A 24849-nucleotide genomic window follows, 5' to 3' on the forward strand; every position below is an offset into this window, starting at 1 on the left:
ACACACACACACACACACACACACACACACACACACACACACACACACACACACACACACACATTAAACACATATGCAGCAGCCACTGAGACATGATGACGTGTGTGTGTGCAGATGAGGAAGGTGGTTTCCACTCTGTACAATGACTCAGCGGTACGTGTGGTTATCTTCAGGAGTTTAGTGCCGGGCGTTTTCTGTGCAGGTGAGTGATCTCTGGTGCCAGGAAGGTGTGATCAAAGTGTGCAGTAATGATGTGTGACCATGTGCGTTATGATTTATGGTTAGGTGCCGATCTGAAGGAGAGAGCTCTGATGAACAACTCTGAGTCCGATCTGTTTGTTCACGGCCTGCGCTCCCTCATGACTCAAATAGGTAAAAAAAAACCCATTAAGGTTGAGTGATTAGTCAGTCTTTTTTTCAAGCGAAATGTGTTTATCCATTTGTAAACTTTGCTCACTTTGTTTCAATAACCTGGCAGCATTGTTGCCCACGCCGACCATCGCAGCGATGGATGGAGTTGCACTGGGAGGTGGATTGGAGTTAGCCTTGGCCTGTGACCTTCGCGCTGCTGGTGAGTGACCTCTGAAACTTCACCTGTCAACTCCGAATCGGATCTGCTTTCTTTCTTCCGGTGATGCTAATCAGGTTAGAAAGGGGATGTCATGTTCCCTTTACAGCCGTCACTAATCCACTCATATCAGATCAGTGGTGGAGAATAGCAGTTTCAACTTGGGATCATTTCTCTTCATTGACAATTTCCTCATTGGACACACAGGATTCCCCGGGGGGGGTCAAAAAATAATCTTAGAGCGCAGAAAACGTTTCTGAAAAGATTTCTAAATACTGTGTATTTTAAAAGTTTCCATTATATGTAGACTGACGTTAATTTTTTTATTTTACTATTTAGTTTAAATGAATATATGTTGGACTATTCACACAATATTTACACAATTTCAGCTATCACAGTTAATGAACAGGTAATTTACTGAAACAATATCTTCTAAAATGAAACAAAACTTTCCCAACTCTTTATAAGTAACTTAGGGGGAAATTAAACTGCCAGCTTTTAAACAGCTTTGAATAAATGTAAATGTGTTATATACACAATGGTCAAGCTAAAAACATACTCCTGAGACGATGGAGCTCTAATGATCTGTTGATGAGCTTGGGGACTAATGAGGCCACATCTGCCCAGCTGTTCATGCGTTTGAACCTTCATGTGATTGGTTATATTAGGCGCAGCAGCTGAGTGATTGGTTGAGCACAGATGAGCTGGGTGAGCAGGTGTTTGTGTCAATTGCTCTGACAGAGACATCAGTCAGATTTTACACTCTCTCCAGCTTAATGGCACTTAGACCTTCAACTGTCCTCTGTTTGTGTGTGTATGTGTGTTGCAGCAAATTCGGCACAGATGGGTCTTATTGAGACGACACGGGGGCTGCTCCCAGGGGCGGGTAAGACGAACAGAGGTCACTGAAATGACCCTGAACTGCACTGACTCTATGTAAATAGAGATAAAGCAGCTGTGATAAGTTGACCTTGAGGTGGTTTGTCCTGCAGGGGGCAGTCAGCGTCTGCCACGGATGATCGGTGTCACTCTGGCCAAAGAGCTCATTTTCACAGGTAGTAATTCAGAAATATTGATGTGATTTTAGTGGCACTGAATGCTCATCAGTGAGCAAGGATTTGGTGTGTCACTGTCTCTCCTTGTCTGTTATCAGGCAGGCGCGTGGGAGGGCAGACAGCTCTGGAAATGGGGCTCATAAACAGAGTAGTAGAACAGAACCAGACAGGAGACGCTGCCTACAGAGAGGCACTCAGCCTGGCCAGGGAGATACTGCCCCAGGTTAGAGTACAAACACACTTTTCATGCCGCTAAAGCTCTGATACTGCTGCATCTCTCCTCCTTCAGGCAGGGGGATCTGCTCCCTTTCCCCTTTCTCTGGATGCAGTGGAGGGGGAAGAAACAAAAACAATGCATTTCTTTTTTCCTTTCTTCCGTCTTGTTTTTTTTTTTTTTTCCTCTTCCCACCTTCCCTCTCACCATCTCCCTCTGCTTGTCCCTCTCTCCAGGCCTCTGTCGTTCCATATATCTTTCACTCCAGTTCAGATGCCCACAGTCAGTGGGGTTAGAGTGGCAGTCAAGTGGAGAAATGGACCACAAATAGCACCATACACCATCACATTTTCCAACACATTTATGCTCGATTTAGCACGGATTGATTGATTAACAGGATCTTGCACTGAATCAAAGTGAGGGAGCACAGAGGAAATAATAAGAGGGTGTAGATCTTTATTTTGGCACTTCTGTTTTCCTGGAATTTCTAAGACAAATGTACTGCTGCTTGCATGTGATTAAACTGTAAAGAGTTCCTCCAGTTAAATTTCTGTAGAAATGCATTGCTCACATTGATTGATCAACAGTTTAATATTTTTGGATTTTTGATTCTGTCTCTCAAACTTTAATTTTTGAACAAAAAATAGAATAAACAACAACATAAAGGGACGTCAGTGGTAGAGTGAAATAAAGTAGCTAAGAATCAGAGACAAAAACGTAAAGGAAGGTGAGCATTTTTGTGTCTATCATTGTTTATATTCCAAAGGTCCTATATTTAAAGTAGAGCCAATCCAGGTGGTTTGGGCACCTAATTAGGATGGAAGGAGATAATACCATCGGCATCTAACCCTTTTTGTTTCTGTTGCTCAGGCTCCTATTGCAGTGCGGATGGCTAAAGAGGCAATGAACAGAGGCTTGGAGGTACATTATGAATCCCAGATCTTCTTTAAAGGTCTTTACATCAGTGAATTTAGTGACTGTTCTTTCTTCCAGGTTGATATCGGTTCAGCAATGGCGATAGAGAGGATGTGTTATGCTCGAGTAAGTCTTCCACTTCTTGTTTATGGTTTCCGAAACACTTGTTTTAATTTGGCATAATTGTTGTGGTTCAGGAATTTTCTTTTGAGCTAAATTCTAAGGCAACCCAACACATAGCTGATGCTGAGGCTGTTAGAAATTAAATTCTAGTCGGACCTAGCTTTGACACGAACCTTCTGATGCTCGCTCCACTTAAATCATCATTTACTTGTCCTCTCTTTATAGGTCATCCCCACACGGGACCGACAAGAGGGTATGGCAGCCTTCATAGAGAAGAGAGCTCCGCGGTACACTGGGGAATAAACTCCTTTGAGCTACTGGATTTCTTTGTCGTACCGACATGTGAACACAGAGGCACACTGCTTTCTGTAGCCCGATGTCAGATAAACAATTAACATCTATTGATTGTCTTTGTGACTCTCAGCCGGTGCCAGTACATTAATTTAGGCCATGCAAGTGCTCAATAGTGGCCACTTGCTTTTGTGACTCAGGATCAGACTGACAAGTGCAGATTGTTTATAATTTGTTATATTTGATGCTTTATCAGGAACAAGGTCATCTTTGAAATGAAACTAAATGAATAAAAAAGACAGCACATGGGTCATCTCCAGTTTTATGGCAATGTACATTCTTTATTTCTAAATTTGAAAATGCGATTCTGAGCAGCAACATGGCACAATCACAGCAGACATACAGTACCTTGACTTTCTGCATCTTCCAATGGATTAAAACGCTTAAGAACTGGCCTTTTATGCAGGGCGATATTCAACTAAACTACACGACTTTGGGGAAAAAAAACCCCAAAAGTTCTGTCATCTAAGACTATCCTTGTGGAAACACTATTAGCCTGGGACACATGCGTCATTAACAAGCTCATCAACAAATGATTTACAGAATACAATAGGGCCACAATTCACTGAGCTGATGAGGTGTGTATGCTTTGCTGACAGCTGCTTAAGTATCATTTTGGAGCCTAATGTTCTATATTTATCTATATAACCATACATCCAGTAATCTTTTCAAGTCTCCTGACCTGTCACTGGCATTCCTGCCAAACAAATTTATCTCCAATTATTTAGAAAGTGTTATTTATCAAAGTGTTTCAGTAAAAGTTTTGCATTTTGAGAATAAACTTTGACCAGAAAAATCACCTCCATTCTGGCAGCTAGTGGTCACTTTCCTACCTTTAGTTTGTGGATTAAGGGAGTCGACTTTATTCTCAAAATGCAAAAATAATTGTACTTTATTCTGCTTCATGTCTCCTCAGTACTCTTTCCTAGTTATGTGTTGACAGCATAGTAAATGACAAGGCCTGCAATAAGAGATGAACAACAAAAATGTAGCCAGTCTCATAAGCTGTAACAGCAAGTCTAAACGGCAGAAGCATAACTGTTAAAATAGCAGCCTGTAGGATGCAGACATCACACGGCCGGTCACTTTCAGAACAGAAATGCCTTTAAATAATTTAAATGTTTCTACTCTATTGTTGTATAAACAGTTTTTCTTCCCTTTGTTCAATCAGATGGAACTGAAAAACATACAGTAGAATAATTTCCATGCAATCACTCCTAAACAACGACCCCCCCCCCCCCCACCCCCCTTCAGTATCCTTATGTACAAATACATACACTCTTTGAGATGCAGACACTTGTACAAGCGCATATATGCACACATGCTCACACTGGAGTGCTGTCTGTCTTAAAGACACTCAGATGCATAACAAAAACATACTTATATATAAATATATACACAAGTTTCTCAAAGAGAAAACAGATGTGACTCACTGCAAATGTACACCTATCCTCACTATGCTGGCCACATCATTATTGCCATTTGTGTCCAGGAAAGTATATTTGGACGTAAACAGACACATGTGACTGTAGTACTCAGCTTATCATGTAAATTGTCCTCGTGAGCTTTCTGCACTGCTGGCTCTGCGACCAAGCGGATGGATTTAGGGCTCCCCAATGTTTAGAAAATTTAAAGAAAAAAAATGCAATCGAGTTTCTCAAAAAGTTGATTTCTCTATAATTTAGTTTATCGTGTTTGAATGTTTGGAACGCCCGAACCCACTGAATACACCCTCGGCAAGCGTCCTGTCACATCAAATCAAAGGCGTTAGCTGATAAAAGACTTGATGACGAGCAGAGCAGCAGTAGTATTGCAGACCCAGAGGCGGGGGTTTCAGTGAACTGAGCACTGCCATAAACAAACAAGCAGGCATTCCTAAAACGAACAGTATAAGCATTCAGACAAACCCTAACCCCCATGCTTGAGCTCAGGGCGATGGCATGCGTAAATTTAAGAGCTAATCAACCAGTTCAGACATCCATAGTACTCTGTAACATATGAGGGTATCAGGGTATCGGTCCTCAGTTGAGCTTTGGGGAATTATTCCCAAACTGAGATTTGTAAGTGCGATACCAAAAGCTGACTGAAAAAGGCCCAAACACAAATTCACGATTTGATTTGAGGTCTAGTGACAGACAGTTTATCATAATTTACTTTTTTCTTATTTTTTGATAAGCACACAGAGAAATGGTTTTTTAAAGAGAAAAAAAGCGAGAAAATAAATAAGGTTACTCTGTGCAAAGAACTGCAATGCCTCTGTCCTTAATTCAGTTTACATTTTTAGAGATTCTTGTAAGTCCATGTTTGTGTGTGAGATATATTCTCACACACACAAACACACACGTGACCACCACCTCCCATCCACGGTGGGACCCAGCTTAATTTCCTCTTCTTCACCAGAGATTCGGATTTTCTGAAAGAGAATGAAAGCATAATCAATCTTCAACCTCTGCGAGGGTGAGCTAGCTGCTGATCATGCCTTACCTCTGTGAGGTTACTGCGGCGGTGGGCGGCGACTTGTGTGTGTGTGTAGTGGCTGGCCGGTGCGAGCTCTGTGGCGCTGTAGGCTCTCTAGTATGCTCCCAGCCAGCAGTTTGACGTCTCTGTGGGTCTGTGGGTGTTTGTGAACATGCTCCAGCTGCTGCAGACCACCCTCCTCCAACAACATGCTGCAATAGCGAGAAGCTGCACACACAGAAGTATCCACAAGAGGTTTGAGTAGGTGAGGCATCACATTAAGCTAGAATAACCTTTGGTTTTATTTTTGCATGGATCTGTGTCTCACCGTTCTTGCTACAGACATGTTGCATTGCCCAGGCTGCCCACAGCTGGACACCAGGGGTGTGAAAACACTCCAGTAGGGGAAAGAAGGGGTTAAATGACCTAAAGAAGGGAAGAAAAAGACAATTATTGTGTGACAGGATTAAAAATTGGAAGCAGAGCCTTTAGCCATCGCGTCTCTTAGGTAATTTAAGATCAAGCTTAAAATGCTCATTTTTGATAAACACTATGGTTAGGACTGGATCAGGTGACCCTGAACCATTCCTTTGTTATGCTAGACTCTGGAGGCTGGGATGTACTACGCACTTGTCCCTAATGTCTTACATTAAACCCACATTATACTGAAATGTCACTATGACTATTGCCATTTAATTTTGCTTACACTTGCTTACAGTTTGTGCTTTACCTTGTTTGTAATTTATCATCTCTGTGTGCACCTTTTTTTTATCTATTTTGTCTGTCTCAGGATAAAGGATGCCCGATTCTACTAGAGGTCTTTTAGAGTTTAAAGGCGGTTCCCCCCCCCACTGTCATCAAATGCTTCAATTTATTGGTTTGTAGGGTCTTGGCGTTATAATATTAGGTGCCCTGAGATTACAGGATTTGTCTCCAAATACATTAAGGAAAAACAAAAAACAAAACATTGAACTGAATGTAACGTATTAACATGAGGTTTGGAAGATTTGGCTCTGAGATCTATAAATTGGAGATTTTGCTGACACAATAGTTAGCATAGTCGCCTCTCGGCAAGAAGGTTTCCTGTTTTGGCATCCTTTTTATAATACTCCATCATTATTGAATAGAAGCTGTATCTCACCTGTAGGCCACCATTTCACACTCTGGCGGGGGCCACTTCATAATGACAGCATGCTGCACAGACACACAAACGCATCACGCTAAAAACCAACATTTCCAATAACTGTATTTATGCACAAGAGTTCTCATTAAGCTTGCTTATTCCTACCAATTGCTCAAGCAGTGAGGACCGAAGACTCGGGCTGAGCGCCCAGGCCTCTTTTCCTCGTGACGTCAGATGTGCAAGGATGCCTGCAGCAAAGTAGCTGACCTCCACTTCCGGGCTGTGCAGCAGACTGCTGATGTGGTCCAGAAACCCCTGCACCATGAGCTCTCCATGCAGCTCCCCAACCTCTGCTATGTTGTTCTACAACAATCAAAAGGCGAGCAGGGAATAATGATTCCTTAATTTTGTTAACGCATTCCAGATTCAGTTTAGCTTCGGGATGAAAAAAAGAGAAGTAAACTCACCAAAAGCCCGAGAACCTTCTGCTGAATAGAAGATTCATTGGGGAACGACTGCAGATAAAGAGAGGGGGAGGTAGGGATAAAAACAACAGTGAGTCATCTTGCCCCGAAGCCATGTGTACTTATACGGAGGAACACATCATTAAGTGTGATGATGAATTCCTATAGAAATCTGCTTAAATTTGTTCTGTATGTAGCATTGCCTGTTTTCTTTACATGTTCACATAATTTCCATGTACCTCTAGAACTTTAATGAACAGATCTAGCCCCTGGTTTTCGATAAAATGGCGGCAGGTTGTTGGCGATTCATCAGTGAGGTTCCAGAGTGCACTCAGTGTAAATTTGAGGGTGGCATCCACCACGCCCTGAGTTGCCTTCTGACGCACGATGTGGAGCAGTTGCTGCAGGGCAGAGAGAATGCATTGTACTGAAAATCAGCCTTTTTTTCGATAAATGAGTAAAGGCAGATGAAAGTCATCCAAGATTAAAAAACAACAACAACAACAACAAAAGAACAACTTAAAACATACTTTCACGATAAACAGCTCTGCTCCCAGCTGGGCCGTCTGCTCTGTGGATAACTGCAAAAAAGCAAATGTTGCAGCACTCAAAGAAAATACCCTACAGATGTACTTTCAATGCATGAATAACCGCATATGTGGTACTAATACAACACCAAATGTACCTTAGCAGCGAGTATGGAAATGATTGCCACAGCCATCCTCTGCATGTTTTGATCTTCGTGGTTGCAAAGCCACTGCATGACCAGTTTGGCAGCTTCAAACCTTTAAACAGTAAAAGGAAGCAGAGCATTTTAAATTCTACCTTTACTGAAAATGTGTTACGTCACAAACCGAGAATTACGAATGAACTTTGATCACATTTTGGCATGTTTATAGTTAAAATCTTTGACAACCTTTAAAAAAAAATGAAAATTTAAAAATTAAAAGAAAATAATAAAAGAAAACCTCATAACAAAATGATCAATATTTACACAACAAATGTGGTGTTTCCCACCTGTTGAATGGAACTTCTTGCAAAATGCGATCACTGCACAGAGACAGCAAGCAGTTTTTCTGCAACTATAAAAAGAGAAAACAGCCATGATTGCAGAACCTAAAAGCTATCAGACTGCTGCTCCTGCTGCTCCCATGTTTTTATCTTCTTATCAGTTCTGTTTAGTCACAATAGGCTGGTTAAATATTATATCTGACTTAGAGCCTGTGCAGGAAAATATAATGGAAAATGAATATATAACAGTGCTCACAGATAAACTGCATTTTCAAGCTTACAACAATAGGAGAAACATTAATTCCGCATGCAAACATGTGAGCTAGTTTAGAAAGCATATGCTAAATCCTTTTTTTTCCCTCTTGACTTTGTGGACAGTCTCTTTAGTGGACGACATGGGGAAAATACACAGTGAAAAACAACAGAACTAACAAAGGTTCTTTTGGACACTCCCTTATTTATAAAAGCTCACCACAGTGGATGGATACAGATATTTGTTTTTTTAAAATGCTGGATTCCCATCACAACCTTTCAAGGGATATTTGTCCCTTGTCTGAAACATCCAACAGAGGAAATGTTTGACATAAAAACACAAGAAGTAACATTCAAATCATATTTCTAAGAATTATAGTGTAGATATTATTTATTATTGTAATTTGAACCACTCTCACACAATCTAAGTCTTACTTTACTATTCTTTAATTACCCCATTTTTATTTATTTATTTATTTTATATAAGAGCAACATTTCTTGTACTATCACACAGCATAAGTTCTACTCACTATGCACCTGTGGCACTTTAACTGTGTTGTTTATTTACTGTGGACTCATTTTTATTTTTTATTATGCTTCTATAGATAAAGTATCCATCTATCTATAAAAACTGCCTATTCAGCATGTGGCTAAAACACAACACAACCTCAACTGTACATCATCACAACACTGAACAGTTATCGCACAAAGCACGTTTTCCCCATAATTTTAGAATAAAATGTGTATCGCTTAACAAATCCTTTTGTCTAATATCCAGCTGTGCACGTCACTTCCTATAATGGTTCATTTCTACTTGTGACCAGATCCCTGCATTTGTTTCCATTACAGGCTGTATTGATTTGGAAATCTTGTTACTGAGGAACAAACAAACATAACGTTACGCAGTGCACTATTTACTTGTGTTTTGTAAAAAAAAGGGAAACTACTTATTGTGGTTGTGGGAAGTTCCTCAAATCTTTCTAAATTTCATATTGTCGCAACACTCACAGGCGTTACCAAACGACCCAGCAAACACAGTGTTCTCCAAAGCTGACACGCTGCTGCCACTACCCTCAAGAATACTGGACTAAAACTGTGCTCGCCTTTAAACTTGATTTCTTACTTTTGTTTAACACATCTATCTGACAACTTAGTTGACCAAGTTTGATTTATTATTAATGTATGCAGAAGCAGGTTGTGAGAGTGAATGTAATAATGTCTACTGTATAAACAGGCAACAAAAAGAAAAAAAAATTGGCTATAAAATCCATGTAGAGCAACGACAATCTTGATGCTTTTAAAATGGTAAAACTTTGTGCCCTTTAAAAAGATTTATAATCTATAATTATAATTTCCAATTTATCCTTATTAGCTGTTATTTTTTTTGTAAATGACCATTTCATCCTCTATGTTACGAGTTACAAAACCCACACATTTAAAATCAAGAAATCCACTAATGTGTGAAAGGAAAATTGTTTCAGTGAATGCCATTATAACATGCAAAGAGCTATTTTATGAGAAACTGTGACATAATGGACAAAAAAAAGAGAAGAAGAAGAAGAAAGAAAATTTTCCTGTGCAGGTAAACTGTATCAGTCAATAAATAAAATCTATGTTATAAACTAACTGTTTATTGGGAATGAGCAAAAGCAGCCAGGCATGAAGCTACCTGCTGGTGGTTGGGGAAAGTCCTCATGGCTTCCAGTAGAAGCTGAGTGACGGTGCTCAACAGTCGAACTGGCATCCCTGCTGCCAGGTCCTGCTTCGTCAGGTTGAACACACAGGCGCTCGCGGCTAGCTGGACATTCAGAGTGGACGGATGATTCTTCATTCCCAAAACTACCAGCTATTAAAAAAAAAAAAAAAAAAACACAGAAAGAGGAAGAAAAAAAATTCAAGAAACAGGAAGTCGAGAATGATGAGTAACTAAACTGTGCAGAGATACAATGGTAGTATAGTGCTTCTTCACTTAAGGAGGATATCTGTGGCTGACAAAGGGAACAATTAAGGTTAAGACATTATGTGCACTACTTAACCATGATATGATGCTATAATTTCTTTTAAAGATTAAGTAAAATAATAACTTAATAGGTTCAACGATAATGTGTTTACCTTTAGGATGTCAGGCCTTGGCTTCTCCATGACATGAGTGAGGCTAAACAGATGAAAGAGAGCTTCTCTCACAAAACCTTCTCTTTCACTGTAGCGCCGCAGTGCCTCACAGATCTGAGTCTCATTAGCTTCTCCAGTCACCTGATGGCACACAGAAGATACTTCAGCAAACCTGATGTTTTCACTTTTTGTTTAGTGCCTATTAATGATCATTCTATACCTACCTTTAGATTTCCTTCTCCTGATAGGAAGTCTGAAAAACCAGCATCTGTGGCCAGAAGTCCCACAAAGGTCATTCCTGGCCTCTCTTCAACAAATGCCTTAACAGCTGCATCTGTCACCTGTAACATTCACAGATATAAGAAATTACTCGACTTTAAAATATGTGTGCTTTGACTGCGGTTTAACCAAGAAACAAATAAAAATATTAAAGCAGATGAACACACCTGTTTCCTCCCTGAGACATCTAAGGAAACAAGGGCGGGCAGAATCCCTGGCTGTCCGAGAAGTTGACGAGCCACGTCAGAGGTAAATTGTTTATCATCACTAATGTCCAGGTGCTGCATGTGCAAAGGTTTACACACACACAAACAGGCATGGCTTATAAAACCTCAGAGATGGAGTTTTCTTAAAATGTTTTTGAAAACAAAACAAAAACAGAGAAACAGGTTTAATACTAGACACACAATCAAACCACTAACCTGCAATACATTCAACTGGCCTATGACTCCCAGCAGCTGAGCAGTGCTCATCTCCAGCCTTTTCAACTGATGCAGTGTCAGTGAGCGCAGCCGCTCCTTCAGGCCCAGCAGCGGGCTCAGGTTTGTGACTGAAGTATTAGAAAGATCGAGGCTCTCCAGCCGAGGCAGGGAACACACATCGCCTAGCCCAGAGTCGTAGAAGTCTACATTAGCTAGAGAGAGGGAACGCAAGCCCTGGAGGGCACTGAAGCGATACCAGATTGGTTCCTCCAGAGAGGACATGGTGAGGCCTGTAAGGACAAGTCGCTGAAGGGACTCCTGCAGGGAGAAAGTTTAAATTACTTTCATACTGTGGAAAGAAAGGGCAGTTATCCACAAAAAATTGACACACTCTCATATTACCTGACAATATTTATTAGTGGCCAGCCCCTGCAGGATATCAGGAATGGTAAGGTCTGCATTGACCCGGGCAGCATCCAACTCCAGCAATCTGTGAGGGCACAGGGCTTTCTGGAAGGCCTCTGCAGAGATCCGTGCAGTACGGATGCAGGCCCGTCTCAACCGCAAGTATTCACAGTTCCGAAACACACCCACTGTGCTGTCGTTCAGCAGACCTATAGCAGAGTGAATTTATCTTTCGGAATCAAGCACAACCTTAAAAAACACTGGCTTTTTACCCAGGGCAAGGATTTAGTTTACTGGCCATCAGTTTGAAGTGGCTTTCACTTCAAATATTTCCCCCAAGTGCAAATTAAGATTTTTCATCCTCATCGGTATCATGGTGACCTTTTATGATCCAATGAATAATGTATGTGTGTAGAAACTAGAGCGCTAGGCTGCAGCAATACTCTTGACTATTCGTAAACGTCTTTAAAGGTTTACCTTCAGTGGCCATTTTGGCCAGGAGCTGGTCTGCCAGCTCCTGCGGGAAGAGTACAGCCTCCCTGAAACAGAAGGAGCCATCAGGGCGCTTCACGCAGAAACACTCCAGGTTTTGGCTCACATAGGTGAGGCACAGGTCTGTCAGAGCCGCTGGAGACGCCTCCTCCTGAAAACCAAGAGGTGTGTTGATGTGGATGCACCGAGTACAATTTTCTACAACTGTCAAAGCAAATAAATCACCTGAGACTTACCGTGTTTAGGAAACTGCAGGCCATGGCAAAGGCTTTAAAAGCAAATATATTTTAGCGTGTACAACCGAGACTTGTGATTATATAACCAGCCTGCTCGTCGTCTCGGACACCTCTTTCCCTTTCAATTTACAGTGTCCACCTGTGTGAGAGTCTGAGGAGCTGCTGATCACTCTAAGAGGTACCAGGAGAACGTGACGACGCACGAACACAACGGAGCTTAACAGAGAGCCAGCTAGCTAGCTCACTTGGTGTCTCGGTGGTAGAAAATCACCAGGCGAGCAAAAACGTCGAAAGCTTACGAATGAGGGGGAATTCATGTCGACCAGCTGCTGAAGCGACCGAAAGACTGAACCTAGAAACCTGTTTGGCATGTAATTTCCACTGTGAGCAGTTGGATCTATTTTTAACTAGAGCGACTAGACAGACAGTAAACAAAGGTCATAGCACCGGAAGTACATTAACGAAGGGAGGCTGGACTACGGAAGCCCGCAAGGAAGGGTTACAAAACCAGGAAGCGAACAGCCGAAGACAAACGTGACCGCGTCCATCTGCTTTTCAAAGGGACACTATTATACCATCAAGCACACTTTGCTCATATAATGACTTCACATATAGCGGCAAGCATCCAGATAGACCTTTGCGTTTTGGGAAGAACTTTTTCAGCATCGCATATCAAAGTCAGTCATCAAGGTCAAGCAGCAGCGGTGGACGCCGTGAGGACCTGAGCACATGTGATTGTTGCAGAGGTGAAACTAGTTCAAGTAAAGCGGAGAAATGGCTGGACTTATAAATTTTGAAGACGAGAAGGAAGTGAAGCAGTTTTTGGATAATTTAGGCGTGGAGTACAGCTTTCAGTGCTACAATGAGAAAGATCCTGAAGGTAGAAGTTTCTGAGCTGTTCACAGATCGGTGGTGCTGAAACACATGGTAGTTATGCAGTTCTGCTTTCCTCACTCTTTGCCCCCTGTTTCATGCTTTTAGGGTGCCAAAGGCTCGCTGACTACTTGGAAGGGGTCAAGAAGAACTACGATTCTGCAGCACAAGTGCTCAAACATAACTGTGAGACGCATGGGCATGGAGAGAGCTGCTATAAACTCGGTGCTTACCATGTCACCGGCAAAGGTGGATATTTAACCTCCTTATTTATCTTTTCTGAAGTGTTAAATACTAAACACTATACTGAAGGCTTTGAGTTTCTGTTAGACTTTTATATCTACCCTACTACATTTCAATGTGAAATCGAAATATTGTGCCATTTTATTTTATTCAAATTAAGATTTTATAAGAAAAGCTCATGAAAGGGCAACCAGTAAGCCTAACTGGTCCGTGGTTCCTTTAGCTGTCACAGTATTTTGTGTCAGCACAACTGTAAAAGCTGAAAAGTTTCCAGGATAAGCTTCTGAAGCGATGACTTATTGAAGCAACTGTGCATAATATAGTGCACATATTATCACCAGTCATTTAAGTACTACTTGTAATTTTGATCCTTTGATACATTTTGCAGCTTGTTGCTAGCATGAATGACCTCTAAGGTTACTTCTACTTAAGTAATGCCATTACAAAATTCTAAGTCAGTCCCCTAATCTTTTTTTTTTCTCCACCAGGTGGAGTCACCCAGTGTCTAAAAGCAGCCTACTCTTGTTTTCTGCACTCCTGCAATTCTGGAGGAAAGAAGTCTGTAGACGCTTGCCATAATGTTGGTCTTTTAGCCCATGACGGACAAGCTATGGAAGGAGGACCTGACCTGAAAGCAGCTCGGCAGTACTATGAGAAGGCCTGCGCAGGGGGATTCGCTCCTTCCTGCTTTAACCTCAGCGCTTTGTTCATTGAGGGCAATTCCAAAGGGCTGGCATCAGATATGGCTCTCGCTCTAAAATACGCTAACAGGGCTTGTGAGCTGGGACACGTGTGGGGCTGTGCCAATGCAAGTCGCATGTACAGACTTGGGGATGGTACAGAAAAGGATGAAAAGAAAGCAGAGGAGCTGAAAAATCGAGCGAGGGAGCTGCATGGTATAGAAAAGGAAAGGCAGCTTAAGTTTGGGGAGTAGCACACTTTTGTTGAATTATCGTTGTTTTGGTTTAGATTATTTGTTAGATAGTTTGTTTGAATAAACCCACCTCGTTCACAGGGTTCAAAGATTGAAGATAATGTCTATTATTTTTAAAAACATGATTAAGTGCATCAATACATTCAAAACATTTGCAAAAAAAATAAAAATGGTACATTCATCTCATTTCTGTGCAAGTGTTGATTTTTTTCCCCATGTTTCTGTGATTTGTGGTGTATAAATGACTACACATGAGCCTATACAGTTTGAAACAAATATACCCATCAGATAAAAAAGGTTTAGATCACTTTATTTTAGTTATATCATTAATATCATTTCTATTAGTTTTCCTTTTCCCCAAAAGTCTAATTTTTTTTTGTTATTTCACACCTAGTTTTAGTGCTGCTTTGGAGATTTTATATTAAGCTTATACTATACTAAGCAGAGACGTCAAACATGTGGCCTGGGCCAAAACTGCCCCACTAAAGGGTCTAATTCAACCTGCCCAGATGCCATCGCAAAGTGTGAAAACTGCTGAGAAGTCATCACTAACTCCAGTTGTATCGCATAAAATGCGCCATTTCCACTGTGGAGACACAAACACTATAACTAGGGTGGAAAAAATAGTCTTCTCAACAATTTTGAAAAGCACAATGGTGTCTTGTCCACAAGAGGGAGTCAGAGGAGAACCCATGAACTTTTAGCCCTTTTGAAGCCAACCAGCCTTTCAAACAGAAGTCCGGCACTACAATAGAGGGCGGGCTGTGCGAATCCCATCTGCCAAGCCTTTAACTGGCAGTGCATTGACAACCTGCGGATGATATAAACAGTAGCAAAAGGTCTCCGTACATTAAGAGCTACTGCAGAGGATAAAGGGCAGATCGGCCCGCTGTGCACCCGGGAAGCTCCGCCCGTTAGCGGCGTCTCCTCTCCTCCTCAGCCCTCATTCAAAACAGAACACAGCTGTTGCGAGGCGCATCGTCGTGTCCGGGAGTGTTAGCCTAACAAAAACGGTTAGCAGCCTGCTTTCCGCTGATGTGCCCGCTGGAATACCAGAAGAAGAAAGAGCAAAACGGCGCACTTCGGTGAGTTACAGTTACAGAACACGACGGGACAAAGTTTGCCATCGTTAGCGACACAATTGCAAAGAAATCCCTTCCCATCCGTCGCGATAGCTAGCTAACGTAGCGGCAAGCTTGACGAGCGGTTTGGGTGTGTTTGTTTTAAAATGCAGGCTGCTTATCAAAGTAAATCGGCATCCATCGCGAGGAGCGGACGCGGAGATACTGGAGCAAAGCGCGAGTGAGGCTGGTCGTCTTTTTTTTGTAACGCAGACTCTGTAGCTGGGTGCAGCATTGTATTTTAGCTATTATATTCTTATCTCATCCACTCACGTGAATGTACAGGTCGCCCCACCGCACACAAATACACACATCAAGAAGCAGTACCAAGGAGTTTGATGTGAGGCTAACAATAGATCAACGTGCAAGCTAGTTGACAGTAAATGCATCATGCTAATTCACATGGAAATCTTTGAGAAGAGTGGGGAGAGCTAGGTAGTTAGCGATTAGTGTATCTGACTTTCTGTGTCGGGGCAGGGAGTTTATGTCGACCCGTTTGTGCTGCTAAACCAGCACAGCTTACTCAGCAGCCACGGGCCACTGCAGGCTCGGGATGGCTCGTTGGCGGTGAACCCCCTGCAAAGCACCCCTCTGGGGAGTGCTTTGGGTGTGGTGTGGGTTCACCCACAAACAATACAGTGCACAAGCAACGTCTATCTCATCTTTTCTAAAGCATGTCTTAGTTTAAGAATAACCACAAAAGAAGAACAGGAAGGTTATTTGGAGAAAAGGGGGGCAACCAGGGATTCTCAACCTCACTGATCGGAAATTTTGGAAGTGCAGTTGGTAGGAGGTTTAAATCAAGCAGTTACATCTTATCTTCCACTCCCTCTGCTCAGTCCTGTGCAGCAGTCTTTGTGAGCGTCCTCTGTGACCCTTTGCTGTTGCTCGCCTCTCTCGCCCTGTTTTAAAGGACTCTAAGGAATGTTCCATATGATATTTGGTGTGGCTGTGTGAGGCTGCTGTTCCCAAAACTTAACATATGACCCCGAGGTTACTGGTTCACGCACATGACTAGCATGCCTTTACAGTGCTGCAGTGTCGCATTATGGAGAAATGACTGACAGTCCTGTTTGCCTTAGCCCCTTGTAACAGTTAAATATATGCAGAAGGTTTTTTATCCATTGGGTAGTATTACTGTGGCAGTCATGCCAGTTCCAAGACCATAGTCACGGAGTACTTACAGTTAATGTTGAGCCTAAAGGAAGAGAAAACTTTGGCATTTGGAAAACTATTTCCTTCCAAATGCCAGAAATCCTCAGACTTCCAAATGTCAAAGAAAGAAACTGCTTGGAATTCTTTTTGGTTTTTAACTTCATTTTAATTCAAAGTAAAGAAAGGGGAAGCATTGAGAACAGTGAAAGTTTAGTCTTCAAGACAGTAGTCTTGTGTGTTTGAAGGGTGCATCTGAATCATTTAGTCAGCTCCTCTTAAATGTTGGGCTTAGTAGGATTGTGTTTGTCTTGACTGCCACCAGCCTATAAGTAAAAGGGATTTTCATAACCAATAAATTATTATTATAGACCTGGTGATTTTCCCTTTAGTTGAAGGGCAAATTTATTTATTTATTTATTTATTTTCTTCTTTTTTTTTTTCCTTTAAAAAAAAAAAAAAGTTATATATGTAGCAAACACCCCGAGATTACATTCACTGATGGCAGTGGCTCGTGTTCTTCTTTTGTTTGTATCTGGGGTCCAGTTTAATAAATTTAAATGAATTGATCCAAGATAATGTAATCAACGCCTGACAGTTATTTATTTAATTTTATAACAAAGATAAATTTCTTTGGCACAAGAAGTCAGAATGAATCATTACAAAAACAATGCAAACTAACAAAATCTGTATCTGGACAGCCTAACGGCTGAAATGTTTTAATCATTGGTGTCAGTCCAGAATTTCACAATCAGTGCATCCCTAGGGCTTAGGAATGTAATCCAATAAAATACAGTTGCTCTACTATTCTACCTTACATGGAGCTTTGCATTAGTCCAGAGGAACACAACTCCCATCTGCAACCCCATTTACAAATGCTGTTTTTAATGATTATTGGGAGTCTTTCTTTCTTTCTTAGTGGTCAATCTGATTCTTTGTGTCTTCCTGTCTGTATACAAAAATATCATGTTGGTTTCAGTTTATATATTCCACTTAATCTTGTGCATTAGCAAGCTGTATTCCAAAAATTTAAACAAAGTGCCTTTACAGTCTGAGCGAGAAAATCAGTTATACTGAGGATTTTAGCATCATCACATACACTTCCATTTACAATCACTGATATTCAGCGACTCTCTGTAATGTAATTTGAGCCCCAGCTATTTTTTTTCGAAACTGTCCCTTGGTAACTCTACATGCCACCTCCGCCGTCTGGGCCAGGCTAATCCCAGAAATGCTTCATCTACGTGGGCCCATCTGTTCAGCACTGCAGCGTAACTGCTCCGTCCAAGGCTTGCAAATGTGATTAGTCGGAGATTACATCTGTGTGAGTGAAATAAAACTCCCCTCTCAGAATCGGAGCCGTGTGTTTACAGGAGAAAGGGATAAGCATTGTAGAGCTTTTGCGTCATCAAGTGTAACCCCTGGTCTTTCTCAGATTGTGTGTCTCTGCTCTACGTTGCGTCACGTTGGCTGCTGTTTATGTGTAACGTTCCTAGACGCAGCCTGCATGCGTCTGTGTAAGAAAATGCAAAGTGCAGCTTTCTAAATGAATAAGCAGTCGGTTTGTGGGCTCCTTCTACATATTCTAGGAGCGTTTTGGTCTGCATCTCTCCTTTTCTCTCTCTGACCTCCAACCAGTGCTGTTGCTCAGTTGCCAGGGTAACTTTATGCGTGTGTCTGGCACATCCATTCAGCGCAGATGGAACTGCGAAGTCACATGTCGTCACACTCTTCCTCTCATGCCTCCCCAGCCCTGGCACCGTCACTGCAAGTACAAATTTGGTTATGTGCGTGTTCATTTTCTGCATTGCATGCAGACGCCACAAAGCCACCAAAGATCTGTGCTACTACTGGGAGTTATATAACAGGTCGTTGTGCTTGACAAGGAGTTTTGGAACACTGATAATAATATATTGTGTTTTTTGATAAACTTTTCTATGCACGAGGTGTTTCGAATGTTACTGGCAGTTAGTTGATGAAGTGGGTGTTGTGGATATGAGCTTGGCTAGAGCCTGACTAGTTGCCTGCGTACATCACGGCGCGAGAAGAAGATAAGAGACGAGGATAATGCATGCAGAATCTCAGAGGCAGGCACAGTGTTTCACTGCGTAGGATTGAGAAACGTGACTCTATATTTTCTCCCTTTGCTGTATACCGAACTAATTTTGAGGAAGTCATGTAAAAGTGTCTCTTATTGTTATGAGTGTGTTTGCCATGTGGTTCCTGCTCTGTTGTAATCACAGCTCTTGTTTAGGAGAAGTAGAGGCCACTGGGGGCCGGCGGACACAGGCAGTATTGAAACGGAAACTGGCTGGTGGTTGTATCTCTCACATACACACCCCGCTAAACACACGGTACAATAGGCCGAGCAGCTGCTAGAGGCCTTGAGATTTAACCACTCATGGGAGTGGCTAACACATGAAAGACTAGGCTGGTGTCCACCCCTCTCTCAACACTACTAGTGCCTTGCTTCTTAGTTGTGTAACTTTGCTCACTTTCTCTTTCACTATGCTTTCATGTTTTGAGTGGACATGACGCTATTTTAGTTCTGCCTCGTCAGCCTGTATTTCATTCTTCCAGTTATCAAGCAGCAAGACTTACAGTACCTTGTATGTTGTATTACTTCCATTTATCTTGCCTCACCACCTCCACTTCCTGCTTGCTTATGTCTTTTCTAAATATGAAGCTCGTAAACATGTCTATCACTTATCATCCATTGTTGCTGAGTGTGACTCATTTTATTGATTTTGATTTTACCGGCCTGTCGTAGATATAACTGTATCAGAGTATATCATATGAAGATTTATCTGTTTGTTTGTTTTAAACAGAACATAGGGCATAAGTGGACACTTGGTAATGTAAAAATCCCATAGCTTGTCCACTGGGGTGCACGCTGACTGTTGCTTACAGTATGCCTCCTTACATTGCTAGAAATTGAATAAACAATAAGCTCATCCCTTTTCCTTCTATGAATAAATATTATGCTATGAAGATGAGACTTAACAGGCCACAAAAAGTTGAATTTAGCTCTGCTACTAATCGGCTGGAGTCTTACTGATGGTGCTGCTGAGTACTAACATTTTTAACCCGTTACTTGACTATAATGATTATATATTCTTAAGTAACCTGGAATAAATTATTAAAGACGACTCTCATTTTAAACTTTGGACTTTTAGGAAATCGGGTAATTTTTTTTTCTTTATTAGTTTTTTGCAGTAAAAGAAATTTCCAAAGGTCTTTATCCTGGCAGGAGTTTTCCAAAAGCTTAGTTTTCACTAATCCTATATGCTGTTTATATGTGGATGAAGGCTAAAATGCATTGGAAAAAGCAATGTTGAGTAAAATACCGGTGCATATGTGGATGTAGACTCATTCTGGCCTTTCTTGAGGCACAGACTATTGATTTAGCAATATAACGGCACAATATTAGTTCTCATAAACCATTCTAGTATGGGACTGAGCTGAAATGCTTTCATCTCTCTTTTGCTATGCTTTGAGTATGTTGATCGTATTTTTAATAAGTCACCCTAAAGCTGAAATCATCAAAGTAAGTGCTGTAGGTGTTGAATTATCAGCTTAAAGTTTTGAAGATGTTGCCTTTTTCAGTATTTCCAGTTAGCTGTTGCCAGTTGGAATACAATATAAGAAATCTGAAGTGCAACCTGTTGAATCAATAATCAGACAGGCTTTTGCTTTTTGAGGTACGTTTTCAGTGCCTTTTGTCTATCTCTTGATCTGTGGGAATTTACTTCCATAAATTTAAGGGATGTATTTATGCTTTAGCTCCTATAAGCTAAATAGGAGGAACAGGAACAAAAATTCAGAGTTCAAATGCCACCTGAGACACTTTGTTAATACAATAGTTGTTGTCCATCATATACCAAACTAGCAGGACAAGCCTTAAAATCTGGGTATACACTGTGCCAGTTTAAAAAAAACAGAATATTTTATCGATGCTTGTAGTCAGCAAAATTAGCAAGTGTGTTTTGCAGAGAGCTGTTGTCACTGATGACACACTTCCTAATTTGAAGTGTGATTCTATTGAAACAGGGTGCCAGTACCAGCTCCAGTATTAGTGCATGCAGCATAAAACAAAGGTAGCTTGTAATAATAACCAATTGCTTAAAGCCCTGCACCTCCACTATGTAACTGCATCAGTAATTTCCAGCCACTGTTTACTCTTCCTGTCATACAAAGCTCACCAAGTGAGTGCAGCTAGTGGTTCTTAGTTGAGTCATTTGTTTACATTTGGGTTGCACATCATTAGCGCCTAGCATCTCCCCGTTCAGGCCCTGGTTGTACTTCATAGTGATTTTGCCTTAAGTGATAAAACACATTTTTTTTGTTTTCAACTTAAGTGGGAATAGTAATTATTTAAATTTTTTTTTTTTTGCAAATCATACTTTGTTGCAAGTTGATTAAGTAACTCCCTTTTTAGGCACTAATGCGTCATCACAGGCTGACTTGTGGCTCAGAGACACACCTTGGCTTGTTTCATTGTTGCATGCACTGGGGAACATGAACGCATGGTCTTGCACTCACAATATCAGTGATATGACATTTTTGTACTGTGTAAATATTTATAGTACTATTATCGTGGACAGCATTACACTAAAAATCATCCATTCTGAATGCCAAAAAATAATCAAACTTCAGAAAAAATGGAAAAACATGGAGTTTTGTGTTAGTTGGAGTTTAACAGCTTGTTAGTCACAAAATTATGTTAAACGGCAAGTGACTTTGAGCTATTGAGAAGAGGCAAAAATGCACCGCTGTATTTTCCTTTTCACTTCTTTATTCCATGACCAGCATTATTTCAAAACTCATGGGTGTTGGTCTGGGTTGGTGTGTCAGGTTATAGGCATTTGGAGTCATAAACTCTTGAACTGAGTTCAGGGACATCCTATAATAAAAGCCTTAGTCTTAAAGGCTAACTTGAAAAAGAGTTATGAGGCTTTTCCACAGTTTTTTTTTTTTTTTTTTTTTTTTCTCAAAACTTCTGTGTTGTAGCATATCCTGAATATTCAAACTAAAAAAATACAATGGAGGACTAAATGCAAAATGAAATGCAATGCAGCCCTGATCTGCTTAAAGAATTATGTGAAGATTTCTTTGGCGATCTTATGATTTGGGAATTGGGTTACATTTGAGTAACCTTGAAGAAAATAATCTCGCTCTTCAAAAGCTTTCAATCAGCAGGGTTTTCTGTTAATATGATTCTGTAGGACAAAATATTCAGAATTACTTTAATTATAGGCATGTTTCACAAATAGGATTAGCTACCATAGTGTCAAGATGGTGGCGGGGCAGAGTAACAGGTTTGCAATGCTTGCTGAGCCTGAGGAGTCCGATCTTAATAAGACAGAACGTTAGTTGAAAAATTGCTGAGTTAGTGGACGAGGATTGGCATGTGTTCCTGCTCAGAAACGAGGAAGTGAGAGATCTTTGAAGATATTCTGAAAGGTTTTGTGGCAATAATGGCAGGGATTTCAGAGGAGCTGCGTGGAGATGCGCAAAAATTAAAAACGATTATTCAAAACCAGGAAGACCAACTGGATGCACTTGAGCAGTGTTTAAAGCGAGATAATGTTGTTATTAGAGGACTAATTTAACCACCAAAGGTAAGGGAATGGTGGGCACAATTGGAGTTGAGATTGAGGTCACTGATTTTAGTTTAAACTACTTGTAGAAAGTATGTGGCTTGCAAAGTGTATTGCCGCTGATGGTGTGTAATAATAAAACGTATTTATTTAGTTTATACTGTCTTTTAAAATTCCCACAGCTATAAACTCCACACTAAACTGGCTCATTATGTATACTAGGGGTTTTCTTTTTGAATAAAGAGTGCAAACAGACTTGTGATGTTTGGTTCTCCAAATTAAAAAAACAGGACTGTGATGTACTACCCCTCAGGCTGTATTGAACATAAACAGACAGATGCCTCACCCTTCCACTTCCCCCTGCATATTGTCCTGATCCACCGGTCTGTATCGGCGCTGAAGACAAGTCTTTGTGGTCTCACAACAGAGCCTCATCCATCTGTCTGAACCTTGAGTGTTTTTGGCTTTGGGTGCAAAACTGAGAGCTGAGCCACAGCTATGTCATGGAAATTTGTGAACTTGGTCTTGAACCCGGCCAAAGACAATAGATCAGATACAGACAAACACGATTCTAGCTCTGTGTTTTGTCCCATCTTCCTTTCGCTTTATTCTGCTCCCAATGTTTTCACTTCTACTCTTTCCTCCTCATCTGATAGTCAGCAGGTGGGCTTTTTGACCTCAAGCACACTATGAAAATAAGGTGCTGTATCCTCCCCACCTGTTATTTTCTTTTTTCCTTTTTAACTCTCCAGCACCTCTTTGATAAATGAGTAGAGATGATTCATATCCCAGGCAGATGTGTTTCTCTGTCATTTCAAAGAATCCATTTAGATTTGTGGTACTGAGAATGATCTCTTTCCTGTCGCCTTTGTCAGGTTTCCCACAAGTTGGGTCTAGGCTTGCACACAGACTTGCTTGCACATGCCTGAAGTTACGCATCTTGCATCACCAACTGTCAGTCTGGGTATTAATTCATTCTATGCAGCCTTTTTGTATGCATGCGAAATTATTGCAGGTGTTGAGATTAATGGATTTTTTGTTTATTTATTTTTTTATTTAGGTTTTTATGAAAACATCTACCATTTCCACTCTGAGAGCAAATGGTGGAATTTAACTAAATAAGAAATGTGCTTAATATCTAAAGTGATAAACTTGAATACTTTCTAAAAGGCAAACTGACAAAATGGTAAACCTTAATGTCACAAGGAGTTTATTTGACACAAATGGATAGAATAGACAAATATGAACATAAGAAAGTTTATTTTCTTTCTTCCTTTTTAAAAAAAAAAAAATCTCTTCAACTACATATGCTTCACAGCCATAGACAATATAAAAGATGGATGTTGCTACTGTGAAGCCTCCAGGAAAGGATTTTCGCCATCACCATCTCAGGGTTTTGGAGTGAGATGTGCTGAGAAACGGGGCAGGTCTAATTGTGAAACACACATCCCCATTGGCTAACGACTTGGCACTCACAAGCCAGTGAACATCCTCTAGATAATCATTTATCATAGACCAGGATTTACAAAATTGATCAAAATCAAAAGAAAGGAAAATTGAGAATTTATGGGTCCAAACATGTTGATTTGCTGCGATGCTTGATCTACAGCTGGACTTGAAATTAGCCTATTTTATTTGCTTTTTACTATTTTAAACACCCCAAGGCTGCTGTATGTCATGTATTATCAAAGTAGACTTGAATTAGACTGTAATTTTCAAAATTTACTTTACTAAAAGAATAACTTTTGTCTGAAAAAGTGCCGAATGGTACTGTTTCAAAGAAGGCCCAAACCTATATACAGCTTTCCTCCCCTTCACAATTGTTCTGTTTTGTAATTATTTACACCTGTGAGCAATGCCAGACTCATTTATATGTAATAAGATGCGTCACCATCCTTTTAAGGCATACAGATTTTTCTTTCCCTCACAACTGGCTCTTATGACGGTAACGGTTGCTGCCTCGATGGACAGGCCTGCGTTTGATTCTGTTTTCCACGTGAAACGCTAACTTGAAGGTTTATTTGGATGCCTTTTGTGCTACAGCTGGACTCACATGAAGGTGGGAGAGTTGTAAGGATTTACAAGAGAAGAGGGAGGGTGACATTGCCGCTGGAAACAACGTCATTCCTATTTATAGTCAATAGATGAATGTTTAGTACCACATGGATCCTCTCTGTACTTGTCCTCTGAGAGAACAGCGGCTCGAAGCAACAGTGCCGGTGTAACTCAGGCACTTCATATTATAATTTGTGTGTGTGCAGCTAGCCCCTGGCCATGCCTCTCTCTGTGTTTGTGTGAGAGAGAGAGAGGAGGATCAGAAAAGTGGTGTGAGGGGCTCATTCAGGGAGAGCGGAGATGAGGGGACGGAGGGGGGGAGGGGACTGAAGAGATACAGCTGTTTTTCGAGTCTCAGCTGTTGCTCTTCTTCCATTTGATACAGGCTTGCT

At 41.0% G+C, this 24849-nt stretch overlaps 4 protein-coding genes across 5 annotated transcripts in view; 3 read left to right on the plus strand and 1 right to left on the minus strand.

Moving 5' to 3' along the window:
- echdc2 (enoyl CoA hydratase domain containing 2) overlaps positions 1-3485 on the plus strand; it is a 5819-nt gene extending 2334 nt beyond the window's left edge. Inside the window, exons 3-11 of the mRNA XM_005923205.3 lie at positions 115-202; positions 286-372; positions 479-571; positions 1398-1454; positions 1561-1623; positions 1722-1846; positions 2708-2758; positions 2831-2878; positions 3101-3485. Of these exons, the coding sequence (XP_005923267.1) occupies positions 115-202; positions 286-372; positions 479-571; positions 1398-1454; positions 1561-1623; positions 1722-1846; positions 2708-2758; positions 2831-2878; positions 3101-3178 (690 nt within the window). The 3' untranslated portion in view covers positions 3179-3485. The remainder of the gene's footprint in view (positions 1-114; positions 203-285; positions 373-478; positions 572-1397; positions 1455-1560; positions 1624-1721; positions 1847-2707; positions 2759-2830; positions 2879-3100) is intronic.
- Positions 3482-12923, minus strand: zyg11 (zyg-11 homolog (C. elegans)). Its single transcript, XM_005923204.3, has 18 exons — positions 12480-12923; positions 12229-12394; positions 11749-11960; positions 11347-11664; positions 11092-11205; positions 10870-10986; positions 10646-10786; positions 10203-10379; positions 8288-8352; positions 7956-8055; positions 7801-7851; positions 7510-7671; positions 7274-7321; positions 6972-7169; positions 6825-6877; positions 6012-6109; positions 5711-5911; positions 3482-5639 (listed from the first exon to the last, which is right to left on the minus strand). Exons 1-17 carry the CDS (start codon positions 12501-12503, stop codon positions 5721-5723), a joined length of 2235 nt encoding a protein of 744 aa, XP_005923266.1. The 5' UTR covers positions 12504-12923; the 3' UTR covers positions 3482-5639; positions 5711-5720.
- A 31-nt stretch (positions 12924-12954) lies between these two features.
- LOC102297997 (cytochrome c oxidase assembly factor 7) lies at positions 12955-14891 on the plus strand. Its single transcript, XM_005923203.3, has 3 exons — positions 12955-13359; positions 13461-13601; positions 14084-14891. The coding sequence occupies exons 1-3, from the start codon at positions 13254-13256 to the stop codon at positions 14527-14529; spliced, it is 693 nt and encodes a 230-aa protein (XP_005923265.1). The 5' UTR covers positions 12955-13253; the 3' UTR covers positions 14530-14891.
- Positions 14892-15256: 365 nt separating this feature from the next.
- ralgps2 (Ral GEF with PH domain and SH3 binding motif 2) overlaps positions 15257-24849 on the plus strand; it is a 67795-nt gene continuing 58202 nt past the window's right edge. The window contains exon 1 of one of the 2 annotated variants that reach the window (XM_005923207.3): positions 15257-15614. The gene's annotated coding sequence lies outside the window, so the exon portion shown is untranslated. The remainder of the gene's footprint in view (positions 15615-24849) is intronic. The other variant, XM_005923209.3, reaches the window with a different exon arrangement.

The sequence above is a fragment of the Haplochromis burtoni genome, unplaced genomic scaffold (assembly GCF_018398535.1).
Source record: "Haplochromis burtoni strain Fernald_Lab_line unplaced genomic scaffold, NCSU_Asbu1 Contig_65, whole genome shotgun sequence".
NCBI classification, from domain to species: domain Eukaryota; kingdom Metazoa; phylum Chordata; class Actinopteri; order Cichliformes; family Cichlidae; genus Haplochromis; species Haplochromis burtoni.